General features: G+C 39.7%; 1 protein-coding gene across 2 annotated transcripts in view; it reads right to left on the bottom strand.

Annotated features, from left to right (window-relative positions):
* Positions 1-21,770, bottom strand: part of LOC120535132 (astrotactin-2-like) — a 2,291,264-nt gene that overhangs the window by 777,551 nt on the left and 1,491,943 nt on the right. For both annotated transcript variants that reach the window (XM_039762741.1, XM_039762742.1), the window contains 2 exons: positions 17,562-17,728; positions 2,553-2,741 (listed from right to left, as the gene is read on the bottom strand). In XM_039762741.1, the coding sequence (XP_039618675.1) occupies positions 2,553-2,741; positions 17,562-17,728 (356 nt within the window). The remainder of the gene's footprint in view (positions 1-2,552; positions 2,742-17,561; positions 17,729-21,770) is intronic.

Genomic DNA, 21,770 nt, shown 5'->3' on the forward strand with positions numbered 1-21,770 from the left:
TGGGCCCACTCCAGTTTGCTTACTGTCCAAACCACTCCTCTGATGATGCCATCTCCTATACCTTGTATGTTGTACTATCTGAATACCAGGGACACGTAGGTCAGAATGCTGTTTGTTGATTTCAGTTTGGTGTTCAAAATGATCATTCCCCAGCTGTTGGTGAGGAAACTCTCTCTGGTGGGCCTCGACACGCCACTGTCTAGTTGGATTCTGGATTTTTTCATAGAGAGGCCACAGTCTGCACGTATCAGCAGCAAAAAAATCAAACACCACCAGGCTGAGCTCAGGGGCCCCTAAGGCTGCGTGCTGAGCCCACTTTAGTTAACACTGCTTATACCATGACTGCACCACCAAGTCTGAGTCTAATGTCATTGTCAAGTTCGCAGATGATACAACCATAGTGGGCCTCATTAGCAATAATGATGACACATCTTACAGAGAGCAGCTTGAACATGTGGTGTAGTGATGCAGTGAAAATAAACTGTCTCTAAATGTCGATAAGACAAAAGAGATGCTTGTCGATTTCAGGAGAACATTGGCTGACTATTCCCCATTGCTCATCAGTAGCTCTGTTGCAGAGAGAGTCAGTAGCAACAAGTTTCTTGGTATGCATATCTATGATGACCTCTTCTGGTCAATCAACACCAACTCTGTTGTCCATAAGGCACCACAACATGGAGACTGAAGCAAATTGGCTTGCCATAACCTGTTCTTATCATCTTTTACAGAAGAACTGTGGAGAGTGCTCTGACAAACTGCATCACTGTGTAGTTTGGTAACAGCAAAGCCCAGGAGTGCAAGATCCTGCAGCACATAGTTGGGGCTGCTGAAAGGATCACAGGGGTCTCTCTCTCTTCAATCTTGGTCATCTTTCAGACACGCTGTCTGTGTGGAGCCTCTGCCCATGTGAAAGACATCTCTCACCCGTAACACATATTGTTTGACCTCCTGCCTTGAGGAAGAAGATTCCGCAGCATAAATACCATTCAAGATAGCCAGGTTCTATAAAAGTGTCTTTCCCCACACCCAGAAGTAGTGCCAGAAGTAGGTCAACGAGCACCTTGAGCACTTCTGGGTGCCTTATAAAAGGAGCCAGCAGCCACTATTCCAGGAGCCATATTTTTGATTCATTTTCTTTTTTTCACATCTTTGCGCCCCCCTAGGGGGGTCCGCCCCACAGGTTGAGAACCACTGACATAAACAATTAACGTCTTCTGCTGTGAAATTAGGTGTGCAACACTGACCAAACACTGCCACCTACTGAACAGGCGGATATCAACACGCAGATCGAACAGGCTGACGCAAGTATAAATGCTTTACGGTCACTGACCGCACACACTTTTTGTTGTGATTTGTGCGCAAGCATAATGCTATAAATATAAATAGGGTATTAATTGGTGGTGTCTTCTACAGCTTATACAACACTAACACAGAAACTTTTAAAATGCCATTTTCAAATCATTTTCTAAAAGTTTGTCATCCACACTGAAATTCAGAAAGGGGCCTGTCTTCTCATGCACAGTTTATCAGGCAAGTGCTCTGTTTGTTTATTGGGCCAACGTGAAGTAAATCAAAGAGCCGAAAGGAAAAAGTCAAAAACAAAAACTCACTTCTTTGTCTGGGCACACAATGAAATACAACTGCTTTTAAAGGTTGTCACAGCCATAAAAAATATAAACTGCATAATATTCAACTGTTTCAAGACTCAGTACCCCTCTGCTAAATCCAATAATCCAATCAATATAATAACGATGAGATCACAAAGAGCATCATCATGATAAACCCAAAGTCGCTGTCAGATCATATTACTTGTGTTTAAATCTTATTATTTTACATTTTATTGAGTTTATTAAAATCAAATAACATTCCATACAAGCAAGTCAAGTTTAACAAAACTAGGTTTGAAACAAATCAACGTGTTTAATTCTAAGCAATCAACACTGACCTCAGTGTTAATGTTTGTAGGGCACCACCATTGGAATATTTTTTGTAATGCATGTAGCAATAAAATGCGCTACGTCTGCCTTTCCAACTGACGACGCAGCACAAACATTGTGATATTGCTACTGTGGAGCTCCAAGGGACACAATGGAAAAATGAAGTTGCCTAAAAGCACAACACCAGTCCAAGACAAACAAAATACTAATTCAAAAAGTCAAAAAACAGAGCACAGAGATCAAAAAGGTACAAAGCACAGAGAAACACAAGAACTGACCAAACTCACAGAGCACATTTAATGAACCACCTGGAACTATGAGAGACCCTCTGCATTAGTAGATTGAAGGGTAGTTACTGGCAGTGATTAGCAGGTGGTCCAGCCTCTTGGGGAACCATCCACAAAACACTAGGAATCTAACAGACGCATAGTACAAAATGCAGAAAATGAACAAAGAAACATTAATATAAATCAATCAAAATTGTGTCTTATGCAAAAACAGCAACAAAAATTATTAGAAATATATTTATGAAGATGTTTGTCAAATTTTGCATATGATCATACAAAAAACTCAGCAGAAGGACAAGAAACATGAAGAAATTATGAAGACATTTACCTAAATGTCATCTGGAACACCTGGCCCTGGTTGACTTCTTGGGATTTGTTGTTGAAACCATGCAGCATTTCTCCAAAAAGCGTGTCGTTCAGTCTGGAGTCATGTCGCTGGCATTTTGGACTTTCACATACGTCAGAGAGCAGAATGCAGGATCTTCCATCACCTGCCAGCCTGTACTCCTCCACACATCTAGAAGAAGGAGGATACCATATTATAGGTTTATTTATTACCTTTAACCAAGGGAGCAGGTAAAAAAAACAAAAACATATTATGCTACATTTGTGCAATTACTAAGTACTAAGTTGAAGAGAACAAAGTTAAGCATGGAGCGTGAGAAGTATAGTTAGCCACAAGACTAGACCAAAAAAAAAAACTCAAAACAAAATCAAAGCTTCTTCATGACTGATTGTGTAGCACATCTACAGGACTTAGGACTTGTTAACAGTTTATCCAGTGAGGGTCCCAAAACTGGACTTTTTGCCCAAAAGCAAGTCTTTTAATATTAAACTGTATTTAAAGGATAGAATTTAAAAATACAAAAAAAAAAAATCCAATATAGAAAAATTGAATCATAAAAATGAATTCAAAATTGAAGGAGCCAAAAATCCAAAGCAAGAGCAAGCAAAAGCTGAAACTAATTACAAACCAAACTGGCTAATCGAATAAGTAAAATCCTGAAAAACAGTCAGATCAAAAATCAGATAAATAGAATTTAAATGGTCTAAAGAAGTAGCAGACTTTCAAAGAACTACAAAAGGGAGCCGAAGAACACTGCTGGGGCCACAGCACTGACGTTACTGCAGCAGGTACCTTAGATAGGACACTCTGCTAATCCTTGACTGAACACCTGAGAGCTCTAAACCAGTAATTCTGAGAAAGAGACAGGGCTAAATAAAAATAAAAGTAAAGAATAGGAGACAAATAAAGGAGTGAAGGTAAATTACTAACACAACTCAAACAAAATCACAAAAAAACAATAGCACATTCCTAACAGGCCAAAGAAGTCTCATGTGTCTTTGGGCAAATTTGTTTTCACCAGCAAATTTCGGGATGAACCTTCAAAAGCCTGGAATGTATTGCTGTACCTGCTGCATATTCCAAAACATCACACAACACAACATAGATGTCAGGTCCTTTAGTTTGACATTGGAGCTCAGAAAATGGAGCCACCAGAAGTAGCTGTCACGTGATGTACCTGACCATAGAAGTAGCTTGATAAATTGTCCCAGCAGTAACTTCTGCTTTACGGTTTAAGCTTCAGGACTGCACTAAATATCAAGTAATGAGATAAGGCAACTGGTAAGAAGCAAACAATAAAAAGGAAACGTAATTAGCGTGAAAACATTGTGGTGTTTCAGACGTGGAAGTTGGACCAATCCACCTGGTAGTTAATGACCAGACCAAGACTTTTTAAGCTCAGTGAGGGCTGTACAATGTGTACTGTGAGGGTTTATTGCACAGTGAAGTTTTATTCATCCATCTGTTTTGTTTGAAACTTGAAAGTTTCACCACTTGAGCAATGTTTAATGAACAGTCATTTTATATCAATTTACACTTGAAAACTAATTTATTTTGGGTTTTGATAATATACAATGATCTCCACCACACAAACATTACAATAGGTTAAATGTAGGCCCCTTCATTTCTAGAATTCTAGACTATAAGGTGTTTACAAAGCTGTTTGTCCACTCATAACCAGCAGCTGCAGACCAAACACTGTGAAGCCCAGGCGCCCACCCCAACCCGACACACCTTTATTCTTCAGCTGCCAATTCACAGCAATATAACAATAATAGCAACATTGGCAGCACAGTCCTTCCGCCTCCAGTTCTCCACACAGGCTTTATCCTTCTTCCTCCAGACTCTGGCCATTGAGTAGTGGTGACTAACTCCAGCTGCCCAACGACCTTCTTCCAGGAGCATTCCTGGGTCTGGTGGAAATGCTGCCAAATAGGACCCTGCAAGTGTCCAGGCACCCCCTGGCAGTGGTCACAGGCACACAGCAGGGTTGAGCTCATAACCCCTGGCCCTGCTGGAAGCCAAGGGGGCTGCCCTCTAGCGACCCAAGGGAGAAAAACTTCTCTGAAAATACTCTCTACTCCTGGTCTTTCCATTGTCAGGATATCCAGACCGTCTGCCTCAACACGTACATCGGTGGCACAGATTTCAGATAACATCTTGTGTAGACCCCCTCATAAACACTTAAAATTTTTGATTTGCATCTTTCCTTTACATTAATTATGGCAGTTATTTGATCATCTACATGTTATATAGAAACTGGAAAAAATATATTGGAAAATAAGGAGCACTTATTATAGCCTGCATCCTTTCTTAATATACAATGGCAGTAAATAAGAGAGTGTAGCACAATCGTCATGAAATGATAAGACGACAGACATCTGCATCGTAACTGATTTGAAATTGCATGGACAAATGGTCATATTCTACTGCACTACTGTACTGTATTTTTTCGGCGGTACTATCAATAACATTAACTACATTGCCTCTTAAGTTGCTTAAAATATGATCTATCTCTATATTTACTATAGAGAAAAGAAATATTTGCTCTTTGTATGCATACAGTATGGGGAAGACCAGAGAAAGCATTTGCAAACAGTCCCTTTTGTTTCCTGACATGTATTATGCATAAAGGTATGTGACCTTTGGAAATCATTTCCGATAAGGCTTGCAGACACTGAGGCGCAAGGCACTCACAGGCCTTTAAGTCAACTATTTTAAACAGTACTTTCATAGTGAACATTTTTAAAGAGTGCAACACAAAATGTTTAACAATTTCAGGTTCAAGCTCCAATATCGGGGCAGCTTTGCCTTTATATTATATTAAAGAGTCTAAATCTTAGTATAGGTATCCTTATTGAAACATTCAACAAAAATAAATTGATGTTAACAAAATGTGTTTTCATTTTGAAGTTATAGTTAAATTGGTTATACTGTATATTTATGAATGAAAAAATGTGCATTTGTTTTATTAACTAATGAATGTATTTATTTCTGATCCAAGTCAGTCCGTCATTTTCTAACCCACTTAGTCCTGAACAGCTCCATGGGGTTCTGCTGGAGCCAATCCCAGCTAGCATTGGGCACAAGCCAAGAACAAACCCTGGATACGGTGTCAGTCCATTGCAGGTTGAACGCACACCTTAAACACAGATAAGGGCTAATTTAGGATTGCCAATGCACCTAACCTGCATGTCTTTGGACTGTGGGAGGAAACCCACACAGACACAGAGAGAACATCCAAACTCCACGCAGGGAGGACCCTGGGACGTGAACCTTGATCTCCTTACTGTGAGACAGCAGCAATAACGTGCCATCCCAAATCCAAAATACTTTTTGAAATGTTCCCTTGCTAGCTTGCCTATGGATTGACTACATCAAGACGGCTCAGGTTTGGTCCTGGAAAGCCATGCTGAGTTGCAGGTTTGGGTTACAACTCAATTGCTTAATTACGTAGATTATATGTCTTTTTAGTGTTTTCATTTTGCCACATCATGTCTTTCTTATAGATTTTTCCTTTCTGAGAGCATCATCCAAATGTTTTGAAGTCCAGAGAAGTTTAGCAACTCAGCAGTTCTTCACTTTTTTTGTATTTCTTTCCATATACTTTATTAAAACAGGTGTATCCATGCAAAATGAAATATACATCACAATAAAGTGTGCAGAAAGTGAAGAGGACTGAATATTTTCAGAATCCATTGTTGATTGGTCCAAACTAATGTATTTTTAAACTGTGTTTTGCAAATGATCCTTTCTTTATTTATTAAATGCAATCCTAACTTTGTTAAGACTTGTACATTGAATCGAGTTGTTCATATGTAGGAGTCTCTCAGGCTTGTTGCAATAAAGGGCAGCCATCTTGGAAACAATAAAATAGTGATCACGATTGCTATTTAAATAGAATTTAGATGTGTTGGAGTCAACATGTGCCACACTTCTGACACTCTGTTGAGTCCACACCCTGTCCCAAGGAGGTTCCTGCTGTAACACACATATGCCTGGGAGAAAACTTCAGGGCTTCTTGACATGCAATTCCACCCTGAATTGTAGGTTGGCACTTCTTCTTAATGTCTCTGCTCTCCTTCCTTCTGCAAATCCACAGAATCAAAGGCTGATGGCACATGACGTCAATTTTGGAATTGGTGCACCTGAACTCACCTCTTCTGCCTCATTGACTTCAACTTGAACCACTTGAACCATCACCCACATCTGTAAAGGCATTATATTATTGAGTTTTTTTGGTGACTTGATTTTTGATTTTATACCAAAAACAATATATGTATATATAACACCATTCGGCACCCCAACCCTTGACCTTTGTTTCTGTTTTCACCACATTGCCTATTTTCCTCGTGTCTGATTGGATTCTATTTTGAGTACTCAGGTTTTCCTACCATAAGCTCAAAAACTGGTCAGTTTAGTTGACAATTCTGATGAATGTGCTGAATTAATGAAATCATAAATTTGGAACTACAGATGCTATGTTAAAAGCTATCTTTAAAAAAATCTACCTCAATGAAAAGTAAATGCTCAAATGGTCTGCAAAGGACTCTTGAATACAATTTACCATGGCGAGAGCAAAGGACTGCACAGATAAAAATACGAGAATCAAAGTTTTCAGGCAGAGCTTCCCATCGTCAGGGTAGTGACCTAATGATATGTGTATAACATCACAAGGCCTGGAACTCCTTGTGAATTACTGACACAAAAAGGCCTGTGGGAAAGTTCAGAGTGGTGACGTCATAGAAAGAGATACCACTCCATCTGGACATCGGAGAATGTAATCTATAGGTCAGCATGACAGTTGAATCTAAAAGCCACCCAGGACAACCTCCTCTTTTTATCATTGCTGCCAATCTTCAGTAAGCTTTCTAAAGCATCTCCTGACTCTGCTATTTATATATATACAATTTATTTTCTGTATAGCTCAAAATCACACAAGAAATGCTGCAATGACTTTAACAGGCCCTGCTTCTTGACAGCTCCCCAACCTTGACTCTCTAAGAAGACAAGGAAAAACTCCCAAAAAAAAAAAAACAAACAGTAGTAGGTAAAAAAATGGAAGAAACCTTGGGAAAGGCAGATCAGAGAGAGACCCTTTCCAGGTAGGTTGGGCATGCAGCGGGTATAAAAAAGAAGGGGGTCAATACAATACAATACACAGAACAGAACACAAGTCAATACAATATAATAGTAAAATAAAAATATAAAAAATATACATGTAAGGTTTCTAAACTCTTCTGGGACTCCCCCCAACGGAATGACACACCGAAGAACGTCAAAAAAGCATGATTGCTGCGTCTGTGGAAGACAGCCTATCAGTTGCCAGTGCAACTGCAGGCTCCCAGCACTGTAGCAGCTCGCAGCAAAAGCAAATCCAAGCCAATTGCATTCCTGCTATAAGCCCCTGTCATCAATGGGTGATGCAAGTAACATTATAAATACAGGGAACAGGATTACTTGGCCATGGCCCTACTTGATTGCTGTGTCTGCGTACAGGAGAGTGGTGGATCCCGCTACAATAAATAACTGTGCTTTTCCTGTTTCAAGCTGAATAAACTTAAAGTACTGAGACTCAGCCTCGTGTTTTGGGGTGCAAGACAGGGACTCACACATCACAATATATACACAGTATATTTTTTTCCATTACATAATATTTTCTTGTTACTGGCGTTATTTTATTTAAATTGATACCACATGAGTGATAAATTGAATGCGTCTGGCAGAGGAGAGACTGACACTATTCTCTTTCAACAGGGTTATCAGGCTGAGGAGAGACATTCCCAATAGAAGAACAATGCGGCAAATGTAAAATATCATTGGCTGGTAAGTAGTGTTACCAGCCACAGGCCTAGGGGACCCTGGGTCAGGTACAAGCCATTGTTGCAACTCTATGCAGGCAGCAGTTAGGAATCTGCAGCCATACTTTATTTGATTCTGATTTTCCCAGAGGTATATAACTGCTTCAGTCTCTTCCTAGATCAAAGTGCTGATTGGCTAAACAATGGTACATACCAATTTCCTTTGGTTAACAATAGTGTAGACACACTTTCATTGGTTAAGCAATTGTACTGTTGCACACTATCAGGAGGTACAGATGCCAGTGTTTGTTGGTTAGAGACCAATATCCCCAGAACATGTTCATTTTCAAACCAAGTGCAAACATTTTCTAAGGAAGCAGCAGTTCTGCTATCATATTTCAGTATGTTGATGAGATACCATTGAAAACAGTTTGATTTTCAAAGTATGTGACTCCTTTGCAAGACATGTAAATATCTACAGTCATGGCCAAAAGTTTTCAGAATGACACAAATATCAATTTTCACAAAGTTTGCTGCCTCAGTTTTTACGATGACAATTTGCATCTACTCCAGAATGTTCTGAAGAGTGATCAGATGAATTGCAATTAATTGCAAAGTCTTTCTTTGCCATCAAAATTAACTTAATCCCAAAAAACCCATTTCCACTGCATTTCAGCCCTGCCATAAAAGGACCTGCAGACATCATCTCAGTGATCCTCTCGTTAACACAGGTGAGAGTGTCGACAAGGGCAAGGCTGGAGATCATGTTGATTGAGTTAGAATACAGAGGTTTAATTGTTGTGTAGAAGGCTTCAGGGTGCCCAAGAAAGTCCAGCAAGCACCAGGACCATCTCCTAAAGTTGATTTAAGGCTCAGGATTGGGGCACCACCAGTGCAGAGCTTGCTCAGGAATGGCAGCAGGCAGGTGTGAGTGCATCTGCACACTCAGTGAGGCGAAGACTTTTGGAGGAAGGCCTGGTGGGTGTCAAGAAGGGCAGCAAAGAAGCCAAGAAAAATATCAGGGAGAGATTGATATTCTGCAAAAGGTACAGGGATTGGACTGCTGAGGTCAAGTCATTTTCTCTCCCCTTTCCGACTGTTTGGGGAATCCGGGAAAAAGAGAAGGTGAGCAGTGCTACCATCAGTCCTGTATCATGCCAACAGTAAAGCATCCTGAGACCATTTATGTGTGGGGTTGCTTTTCAGCAAAGGGAGTAGGCTCACTCACAATTTTGCCTAAGAACACGGCCATGAATAAAGAATGGGACCAAAACATCTTCTGAGAGAAAGGTTTCCCAACCATTCAAGAACAGTTTGATGATGAACAATGCTTTTTCCAACATGATGGAGCATCAGGCATTAAGTGACAACGTGGCTCGGGGAAGAAAATATTGAAATTTGGGGTCCATGTCCAGGAAACTCCCCAGACCTTAATCCCATTGAGAACTTGTGGTCAATCCTCAAGAGCTGGGTGGACAAACAAAAACCCAGCAATTGTGGCAAACTCCAAGCATTGATTATGCAAGAATGGGCTGCCATCAGTCAGGATTGGGCCCAGAAGTTGATTAACAGCATAGCAGGGTGAATCGCAGAGATCTTGAAAAAGAAAGAAGGGCCAACACTACAAATATTGACTCTTTGCATAAACTTAATGTAATCATCAATAAAAGCCTTTGAAACTTATGAAATGCTTGTAATTATACTTCACTATACCACAGAAAGAAACTTCTGACAAAAAGATCTAAAAACAGTGAAGCAGCAAACTTTGTGAAAACCGATACTTGTGTCATTCTCAAAACTTCCTGTAGACATCTGTAACCAATGACCTGTAACAACAGCATATGCAGGAAATTTGCCTCTTTACTTATCGGTAATGTGAATTTAGTATGTGTATAATTCAGTATGTGAATTTCCCCTTGGGATTAATAAAGTATCTATCTATCTATCTATCTATCTATCTATCTATCTATCTATCTATCTATCTATCTATCTCTTTCTCTCTCTCTCTCTCTCTCACTCTATCTATCTATAAAAAACAATTGATTCCATGGGTATTCTTGAAGGCCACATTAGCAATTAGGTATGGGTTATAAGTGGGGGCACTCATATGTTGTTCTCACCGACTATAGTGAGCCCCTATGTGGAGAACTGAGGACTGACAGGCACTGTAGGCATCTTTCAGGGTTCAAGTTGCCACATCGTTATCCGAAAGGAACATTTTTAGGTTGTGTTGTTCTATTATTATCTCCAACATTTAGTCAACCACATCACTTTAAATACACATGCTTTATGAGAGAAAATAAATACCCTAAATGACAGAAAGGACCCCTATCATTGTATTCACATAGATTGAGAACAGAAAAATATGAAGCAGGCAGGAAACAGCCTTGCATGTGGAAGTAGCTGCAGAATATATAACATTGTAACTGATGGGAAACATGAGTTACCCTGATTGAGAGCCGACGCATGTATCCATATGATGAGTGATCTCAAAGAGAGCAGGTCAAGGATGGCATGATAGCTGCAGGAGCACTTTAAACGGATGAAGCTAGCAGCTGGGCCATCAGTGAGGCAAAATAAATACAAGAAAAGAGCCAGAGGAATCAAATCTGGTCTCCAGTGTGTTGTTACGCTATTGTAATATTTTATTTGATAGCTCTAAAAGCAGCTTAATGTTTTCCTACCCTGCATTTCTTCAGTTTTATATAATAATGCATTTTCAGTCATATACTTTATTACTTTAAAAACATCAGCTGCATTGAATCCGATTTGCTAAAGCCCATGTGAACAAATCATCAAGACAAACATACAATATAAGGACAACATTAATCAGCATTTATCTAATTTTTTACAAATACATTTAGACGTTTATATAATTTAAAGGTTAAGATGTTAAGTTCACTCATTTCACCACTTGTTTTTATGTACTGTTACAAAATCTGAAGGCACTAATCTAGAGTGTTTCAAGCCGCGAAAAAGACAGAAGGAGAGTGAATAGAAGCTGAGCCGAGTGCAATGGGTCATGAAGGATCCTAACAGATTTATGTTTCAGTTGAAATCAAAAATTTCTAATGGAGAAGTGTCAACAAATAGTATTAGAATTGATACACATCACTCTCTCTGGCTGTTTCCAGTCCTCATCAAAGAGATTGTGAAGGAGAAGGTCAAAACAATTTAAATGACCTGCAGAAAATGGTCATTGCATTGCCTTCAATCTCCTCTGAAAGAACAGCCTCAGGTGACTTTTAGTGACCATTACAGATGGGTTAACTGTGTCTGTTAGTCCAATCATAATGGTGCTGCCTATTTTGTCGAGATAGTAAATAGTGTAACCAAAGGACTCATTTATTTTAGGATTGAAATAAATAACCAAGAGATTACCTTAGTGAGGGGATAAGATGAGAGACAAAGGGGGTCTCTCTTTCAATTGCTCTTCCCAAGGTTTCTTCCAATTTTTTTCCCTAAAAGGGTTTTTTGGGGAGTTTTTTCTTATTTTCTGAGAGATTCAATGCCGAGGAGCTGTCAAAAGGCAGGGCCTGTAAAAGCCCATAGTGGCACTCCTTGTGCGATTTTAGGCTATACAAAAATAAATTGCATTATATTGTATTGTATTGTATAGTAGTTCAAAAACCATGCAGGGGTCAGGAAAGAAAAAATATTGTGACCAAAACCAGAAATTGCTAAACTAAAAAGTCATTGTCAAAATATTTATAGGCAAAATTCTGAAACACACTAGAAATAGAAAGTCCCTTAGAGACACTAAAATTTTCAAGATTTTTTTCTTTATCCAATACCTTGGAAACCTGGAACTGCATGTCATCTTTTAAAATAGGAAATACCTTGTGATATAACAAGGTAGCATTAGCCATCACAACCAGAAATAAATTAGCTGGAAAAGCAAAAATGGGGGCAAAATGGACAAGGTCCATGGTTAAACGCTATCCACAAACCGCTGGTTCTCTTCCATTTGTGCTCAAGTCACTGGAAAGACTTCAAAAAGCAACAACATGCTGATGTAGAGGTTTCCACAGCACCCAGATGGACTTGAAGATGCCATTTGACCATCCGCCTAGCCACACAGCAGAGACTAACTTCTTGCCTTGCACATGCAGTTTGCTTTTGTTTCATTAACTTGTATTGGGGATCTGTTTGCTGTCAGTAGTGGCAATCAGAGGTGAAAGAGAGGAAAACACACAAAATACACAAGTTGGTGTATTCACTGTCAAGGTAAAATTGAAACAGTAATCTGATTTGTGGTTTAAGTCGCACAGGTTCAGACAGGTTTGCAAACTCACTAACGCTTTTCAATGATAGAGTTTGAAATTTCAAAACTTTGTAAAGTGTGATCTTTTCCTGTAGATAACTAGTCCCAACAAATGTCTCTAAAGAATACGTGTTCCACATATCAATAAAACTGGTCCACTGGGTGCCAAGTTGCTGCATGCAGGCAAACGGACGGATGGAAAGACAGATGTGGGCTATCGCAATAAGCGTTTTGTGCATTATATACAAACACTCCTTAAAAATGTACTATAACAGTGGCGTCCAACTCCAATTCTGGAGGACTGCAGACTTTACTTCCTGCCACTTTCCTAATCAGTGACCAATTTCTACTGTTAATTGACTTCTTTTCCCTTCATTTTAATAGCCTTTCTTTTTTTTAAGACCAAGTCTTCTAAATTGCTTATTTTCTTCTTAAATGGCAGCCACACAAACGTGAGATGTGAAGTAAACAAACAGAATGACCAGCTAAGTGAGGGCCCTCAAACTTCAACCAATTTCACTCCAACCTGTTTCTAAATTAGTAGTCGATTATTATTGTTAATTAATCCTCTTATTTCATTCTTGGCTTGTTGGTGCTCTCATTCAGCCACAGCAGACATTTCAAAAAACTGTTGATTTTTTTTTTTATAAGAGCAACTTCAAAATGTTTTGTGGACCTGAACAAATTGTAAGATACTGCACGATGGACATGGGTTTAGCTGGTCATTTGTTGGCTCCTTTTGTGTCTCGTTACTGTTTGGCTGTGAATTGAGAAAAAAAATTAAGGGGTCTGAGTCTTAAATAACAAGCCAATTAAAGTGGAGGAAAAAGTTAATTAGCAGCAAAATCTAGTCACTAATTTAAAAAGTGCTTAGAATGAAAACCTGTAGCTGCTGCAGCTCTCTGGCATCAGCAATGGCCACCCCTATACTACAGGCTGAACTTCTAAGTCACCTTGGACAGTAATAGAGATCTGGAATTATCCAGAAAATTACTATTGCTGTTGATAAATAAATAGATAAATAAAAACAATAAGCTTAACATCAAACTAATTATTAGGCATCCTATGAACAATGTATTTGAATTCCCTTACAGCCAGGGATAAGCAATGTTGGTCCTGGAGGGCTGCAGTGACTGCAGGCTTCTGTTTCAGCAGATTTTCTAGAAATTAATTCTTGCTGATGAAGCACTTGTTGCTCAAGCAACATTCCAATGCTTTATTTTAGATGTATTGCTTGTTAAGATTTCCCACCATTAATTTATTATTTTAGCCTTAACAGCTGCATTCAGTTTTTAATGGCTCCTTAGTAGCAATAAGATGCAAACGACTAGGGAACCAGCAGTGCTCCATCTGACTTGTTTCTGATTACACCTGTGTGTTCATCATGTACGATTTGATTTAATAAAATACTTAGAAGGAAACTGAAGAAGAAGAAAAAATGAAGGAAAATGTAGAAAGCATTTTAAGACGGAGAAGCTTCCATCTGTGGCACCCCTGCAAGAGAACCACCTCTTTCAACCTTCACAAACATATGCAGTTTTTAATATCTGGAAAAAAATTGGAATTAACTTGCTTAGAGTTCTTTATTTAGACAACATCTTTGCATCCTATGAACAATTACATTCCAAATTTAACATTCCAGCTACACATTTCTTTCACTATCTTCAAATCAGGAACTTTGTTAAACAGAACCTTCCAGATTTTCCTCATCTTGCACCCTCATCCACGCTGAAAAAAATATTGCTCAATCTCAAGGAATTAGACTCCATCTCTACAATATATAAACTCATTTTACAATCCCTTCCCTTCAAAGATCCAAGAGGACACTGGGAAAAAGATCTCTCAATTAATATATCAGAAAATGAGTGGAAAGTAGCAATGTAGAGAATTCACTCGAGCTCCATATGCGCAAAGCATACAATTATACAACTCAAAATTATATATGGAGCACATCTGTCTCGACTAAAACTCTCCAAAATGTTTCCAGGGCATGATCCAACCTGCGAACGTCGCAACCAATCCCCAGCCTCACTGGATCACATGTTCTGGGCTTGCACCAAATTAACATTATTCTGGACAAACATTTTTAATTACCTCTCAGACAGCCTTGGACTCACAATCCCTCCTAACCCATTAACAGCTGTGTTTGGGGTTCTTCCAGATGGGTTTAAAGTGGAGAAGGACAAACAAATTGTGATTGCATTCACTACACTGCTGGCACGCAGACTTATTTTGATAAACTGGAAGAACCCAAACTCTCCTCTTTTAAGTCAGTGGGAAACCGATGTGTTATATTATTTGATATTGGAAAAAATCAAATACTCAGAGGATCCATACAGACTTTTTTCAAAACATGGCAGGATCTAATCAGTAATATTTTAAAATAAGTTCATAAACCACAGAGAATTTATTAATTTAGGTATGTTTACAAGCCTTACATTTTTATTTTATTGGCTTGCTCTCTCTCTCAGGTGTGGGGATCGATCTGTTCTTAACTCAATTTTTCTTGATTGCTTTGTATGGATTGTAATAAAATTAATTAAAAAAAAAATGAAGGACTGAGAGTTACTCATCTGCTTCAGGCTACAGTTCTTTTGGGTGATATCCTTGGAATAGAAAAAAAAATCTACAATATAAGAATGGCCTGACATTGCAGGGTTAAAACAATAACAAGCCATAAAATAAATTAAGATCTGTTATTACCAGGGACTGATGTCTAATTAAGCAACTTGGTTTGAATAAAAAACTGCAGCAACTGTGGCCCTCTAGGACTGATGTTGCTCACCCCTGCCTTATAGTCGATTGAGTAGTGATGGGCGGATGAAACCACATGAAGCTTATGAATCCGAAGCTTCAAAAATAGTGACATCTGGTGGGTTAAAGAAATCATAGCAGCCATGAACTTGACACAGCCCAAGTACTCCTCACCCATCTTAATAGCATAGTTACTATTGGACTTGGGAACCAAAACACTAAAAGCCCATGAATACTCTGTGTGTTCTTATGATAATCATGTTAGTATTAGTCCTAAAGATGATTTGTGACAGACGGTAGTGAGACCAGCTATGTTATATGAGTTGGAGATGGTGGCACTGACCAAAACGAAGGAGACAGAGATGGAGGTGGCAGAGTTAAAGATGCTAAGATTTGCTTTGGGTGTGATGAGGATGGGCAGGATTAGGAATCAGGACATTAGAGGGTCAGCTCAGGTTGGATGGTTAGGAGACAGTCAGAGAGGCGAGATTACGTTGGTTTGGACATGTGCAGAAGAGAGATACTGAGTATATTGGGTAAAGGATGCTAAGGATAGAGCTGCCAGGCAAGAGGAAAAGAGGAAGGCCTAAGAGAAGGTTTATGGATGTGGTGAGAGAGGACATGTAGGTGATGGGTGTGACAGAACAACATAACGAGGACAGAAAGATATGGAGCAGCCAGAAGAAGGAGATCAGTCCTAAAGATATAATTTTATGCCATTATGAATATTGTACTTGTAGCACTAGACCAGTGCTCACCTAAACCAAATTCCAACAGCTTCTCCCTCTTCACATGGCTAGTTTAGGTAGCTCACTATCCTTAAAAGTACTGCTTGCAGGTGTCACCTTAGTTGGAATTATTGTGAGACGTTCGCAAGCTTGCAGTTCTATCAGCTACCCTGTAGCTGGCACTAAAATTCTCATTTATATTACGGAATGCCAACTAATATTACCCAGGTTAATACAGCCTGACAAGGCCATTACTATAGCGATGTAAACAACCAAAATGTGCCACTGCTCAGATCAGGCGATAAGCTACCATACACAATAAGCCACCAATGATTCATAATTATCATGTCAGGTATCCTTTTTTTTTGCCGTGAGGCAATGTGAAAGATTAATATTTTTAATTAGTACTTTGGGAATAATTGCGCTAAGGAGAAAAGAAAATTATAGTAGGGTTTAGGGAAAGTTCTTGTGGAACTGGACACTAATAAGAGAGTTTAGAGAATGTGCCCGCAGTAGGTTAAAGTGTTAATGACACATTAGAAGTTCCAGTACAGAAGAAAAATATAGCCTGGTATTTACTTTAATGTAAATGTCTGAAGATTTGGATGTCATCAGTCAAGTTGGTGTAAAGCTTCGATTAACCTTCATTAAACCGATACAAGTTTTAAAGCCTCTGTGTCAAAAATACCATCCCTGCAATACAGCCAAACTTTCTCCTTTTGAGGGAAGACATTTTGAATTCCATCCATTATCCAACCTGCTATATCCTAACTACAGGGTCACGGGGGTCTGCTGGAGCCAATCCCAGCAAACACAGGGTGCAAGGCAGGAAACAAACCCCAGGCAGGTGACAGCCTATTGCAGGGCACACACACACACCCACACACCAAGCGACAATTTAGGATCACCAATGCACCTAACCTGCAAGTCTTTGTACTGTGGGAGGAAACCGGAGCGCCCGGAGGAAACCCACGCAGACACGGGGAGAACATGCAAACTCCACGCAGAGGTACCCGGGAAGTGAACCCGGGTCTCCTAATTGCGAGGCAGTAGCGCTACCCTCTGCACCACCATGCCGCCCCATTTTGAATTCAGTGTTAAAAAATCCAGCTAAATTAATTATTTGTTTAAAGTCATATTTCATTGCAGTTGAAGTTCTGCAGCAACATAAGGAATTTGAAATCCCTGCTGAATACACCTGCAAGGCAAAGGGTGGGATGTAGGTGACAAGCATAAGAGGAACTTCTGTTAAAACATTTTTCTAATACTTTAAAGAAACAAATATGTAAATATATAAAGATTAATAATATTTATCAAGATTTATTTAGATTGTGAAATGTAAATCTTGCTTATTGTGCATTATTGGCAACTAACTATTTCTTCTTATTAACTAAAACATATTCTTTTCTATACAGAATGATCTGCAATAGCATAAATTTCTTACCCACAGAACATGAGAACATTATTGGACAAGGGGTCTTCAGGTAAAGGCACCAGCTGCTGAAGACAAAGTTGCTCACATCCTCCGTTAAACCCGTCTGAACAATCTGTACCTTTAGAATAGTCGTAGCAACCTGATCCATCCTTCATAGGCCTTAGACCAACTGGACACTAAAAAAGGAAAAAAAAAATAATAATACCCATCAATAGACACTAGGTTAGTATTATACAGGAATCTTGCTCATTTATCTTATTAAAACATCAGACTTACAATATACAAAATATTATTACCAATTATTGCAACATGCAATCTCTGTATAATTTTGGTCTTACATTCAAGTTTATAAAGAAAATCTTCATGATGGCCCATTTGACTTGTCTTTAAACATTTGGAAACGTTGCAACTTCACTGTATGCTGATATATTTTATAATGACCTAGGGGTTTGCGAGAGACAGAGAAATGGAATTAGTCTCTTTTCATCAATTGTTGTTAAATAACCCTTAAAAAGTCCAGACAGATGGGCTTTAGCGGCCAGGGGATGTGATTGAAGTGCTCTATGAGTGCTGTGTCTGTGACCCCCCTCTATATAGCCGCCTTCTCAGGGTTATTCTCGTCCCCTCAGGCAGTCAATGGCCAACTGAGGAGCATATCCATCTCAGGTCATAACCCAGGGGTCACTGCACTGCCCCCTTCTTTTAAGCTCCCATCCCGAGGGTAGCACAAACTCCATCCACAAGGACATTCAAGGGTTTACGAGGTGAGCGGGTCTGCCTTAAGTGAGCCATAGTGATTGTGATCGAGGAGTCCACCACCATCAGTACTAAACTAATCCTCTATCTGAGGGTTAATAGATAGAGACACTGATCTGTAAGGCTAGAGCAAACTGTTTGTAAAGAACAATTAGTCGTGATTGTTACATTTAAACTCCTCCACTGCAAGTCACCTAGTTGTTTTTCTATTGGAAATTTAAACAAAGTCCTCCATGCAGGAGCAGCTGCGTCATGTTGGCTCAAAGTGTTCCTCTGGTGTGTATCTGACACACCCTTGAAAGGAATGAAATGTGTTAATTTTAACAAGCAGTCATATAGGTCTTTCTCTCCTAAATCCTCAAATAAAAATACTATCCATCCATGCCAGCAGCCATACTACATGCCCCTTTCTTTTAATCCCTCCTCCCGAGGGTAACACAAACTCCATCCACAAGGAAATTCAGGGGTTTGTAAGGTGAGCTGGTCTGCCCTGCCTTAAGTTACTCATAGTGATTGTGATCGAGGAATTCACCACCACCAGTGCTAAACTAATCCTCTATCTCGGGGTTAATAGTGTGTTCTTCACCCAACCACTGCTACCAGAGTATGACTCACAGCGATAGACGCAGGAATGGAATTAACTTCTTTATGTCGATTGTTGGGCTGGTGATGGCGCTATTCATATTTGAGGATTTTGGAGAGAAAGGCATTTACGACTGCTTGTTAAAATTAACACATTTTATTAATTTAAAGGGTGTGCCAGATACCCACCGGAGGAAAACTTTGAGCTTAAATGACATGCCAGCAGCCATACCACATGCATTTCAGAATGGAAAATCCAACTGAAGCTAAGCATGATCAGGCCTGGCCAGTACTTGGATGGGAGACCAACCCGGAGAATCTTGGGCTGCTGCTGGAGGAGATGTTGGGGAGTCTAGTAGTGGGTGCTTACCCTGTGGTCTGAATGTGGATCTCGATGCCACAGTTCAGTGGCAAGGATACTGTGCTGTAAAAATGGTGCTGTCCTTCAGATGAGACATAAAACCGAGGTCCGGACTCTATGTAGTCATAAAAGGTCCCTGGGCATCCTTCATAAAGAGAAGGATGTATGCTGACATCCAGACTAAACCATCAACCACGGCCTTGTCATTCTGGCCCCCTAATCATCCCACGTCTCTAATTGATTAACTGTCTCTCACTCTTTCACCACCTAACAGCTAACGCGGTGAGCGTACTGGCGCAAAATGGCAGCCATCGCATCATTCAAGTGGTTGTTACAAATTAGTGGTGGTTGTAGTGACGTCCCACCTTTGATTTAAAGCTCTTTGAGGAGTGAGAAAAAAGCTATAGAAATGTAAAGAATTATTATTAATCTCAGGGGATGTGCACACATGTTTATTCAAATTTCTATAAGTTTATTAATAACTAGCTGTGTATGCCTGTGCTGTAAAAAGCCCGTGATACTAGAAGCTACTAATAATCGTCAGAAAACAACAGAGTCTGCATTTTCGTTTTGCTGATGTGTTCGCCTCACTTGTGTATTAGCGGCTAAGCGAGTTTGTCTTTCATCGGCCATTTTACTTTGCCGATGGAGTTGCTTTCTTTCACCTTCATGCTGTAGTCTCGTACTTCTTACTTCTTCCGACTTGTTAACTTGGGGCCACACAGGAGACAGAGTCTGAGAAGCAGGCTTTATGGGAACATGTTAGAGAAAGACAGAGTGCCGGTTAAGAGACGTTCACACACACAACATATACAGAGAAAAGGAGCTAAAAGTACACGTAGGGCAAGAGATAGCAATTATTTGTGAATTATTCTATTACTTGTCTTCTACAGGTACCATGGCTGGATTTTTAATAAGTAGAAGAACATAAGTGAAGGATTGAAAATTGCTAATCTCTTCTGGTCAACAAATCATTTGGATGAGATTCACAAGGGAAACAAAAAAAATGACATGTTGTGACATAATGAAAACACTAACTAGTGACAGAATTAAATGGTAATCCTGTTATCAGCAACGAATTAAGAAACTGGGATTGAACAAAAACCTGCAGTCATCATCACACTCCAGAGAAGGACCCCGAAGAAAGATGTGCATATCAAGTATAAGACGCTAGGAGTCGCTGTTACCACTTTAAACCTAACAGACAGACGATCTGGACACGGGTAAAAAGCCACAAGAAGATCTTTTAATTCTTTTCTTCCTGTTATAGTGCCCTGAAGCACCTCCACCACAATAAACAGGCAATTCAACAACAACAATAATAATAACCATAAACCTCTCCTCCACACCTCCCAGCAAGCTCTGTCCTACTCCTCCCGACTCCGGCTCGCTTGCTGGGTTCACAACAGTCCTTTATATAGTCCTTGACCTGTCCTTCCGTCCACGTGAGATTGAGAACTGGCTTTTTCTTCAGCCCGGAAGTACTTCGGAGCTTCCATCCTCGTGACTTGTGAGTACTTCCGGGCTATGGATGAGGCATGGCTCCTCGGGTCTTTTCACAGCTCTTCTTGGCAGCACCCACGGTACCCAACAGGGCTGAGAAACTGAACTCCAAGTCCCAGGATGCCCTGTGGAAATCCGGGGGAACAGCTACACACCAGGGAAGCTGCTATGTAGCATTTTGGGGGAGCCAGTGTCCAAAAGTAGCTGCTTCCCACCATCCTTCAATCCTCAGGGGGTCCTGGCCGTCTATCACGCAGGTTAACCAGCAAGTTCAAATTAGCCCTATGAGTGAGCCCTGCAATGGACTTGCATCTCAGGTTCTCGGGTGGACTCTAGTTTACTATAATGCTAAATTTGGTGGCTTTCAGAATGTTATGGTGTTTCTTTTTCTTTTTATTCTCTGAAGCTATTCAAAAATGGAATATCCCATATTTTAAACATTCAACAGTGCAAACAATAATGTCCTTAAAAAAGTTTAAACAAGATTGGTGCTACTCCAGCTCAGCTTCCTACAGTACATACAGCCATTCATCTGTACTGCACAAATGTAGTTTTCAAATCAGCCACTTGTATAAAGCCACTATAAAAGGCAATTAATGTTGATTATAGGCCCTGTTGCCACAATTCACAGACAATACTATTTTATATACGCTGCAATTTTTTTTTCTGCTTGCATTGCTAGTCATTGAATTTTAATATTCTTTATTGTATAAAGTTGAACCAGCTCCTCACTTTGAAAAGCAATCTCATGAAATGAAGATGGATGGGTTGAATTTAGCTACTCATTATAAACCACTCATCTACAAAAATCAGTGTTTCGACTTACAGGCCGGGCATGTGTCGAAACTGCAGCATAAAACAAACCTGAGAATCTCTGCATCTCCAAAAATGTGTAATGTGCTATGTCTACACCACACAATGTGCTGAAAATTGCTTTTAAGAAGGATTTTCAATAAATGGCGCAGTAAAAATAAGGAAAACTGATGTAAAAATGCTGGTTGCTGCTTATAAAATGG

Source organism: Polypterus senegalus, chromosome 9 (genome assembly GCF_016835505.1).
Source record: "Polypterus senegalus isolate Bchr_013 chromosome 9, ASM1683550v1, whole genome shotgun sequence".
NCBI classification, from domain to species: domain Eukaryota; kingdom Metazoa; phylum Chordata; class Cladistia; order Polypteriformes; family Polypteridae; genus Polypterus; species Polypterus senegalus.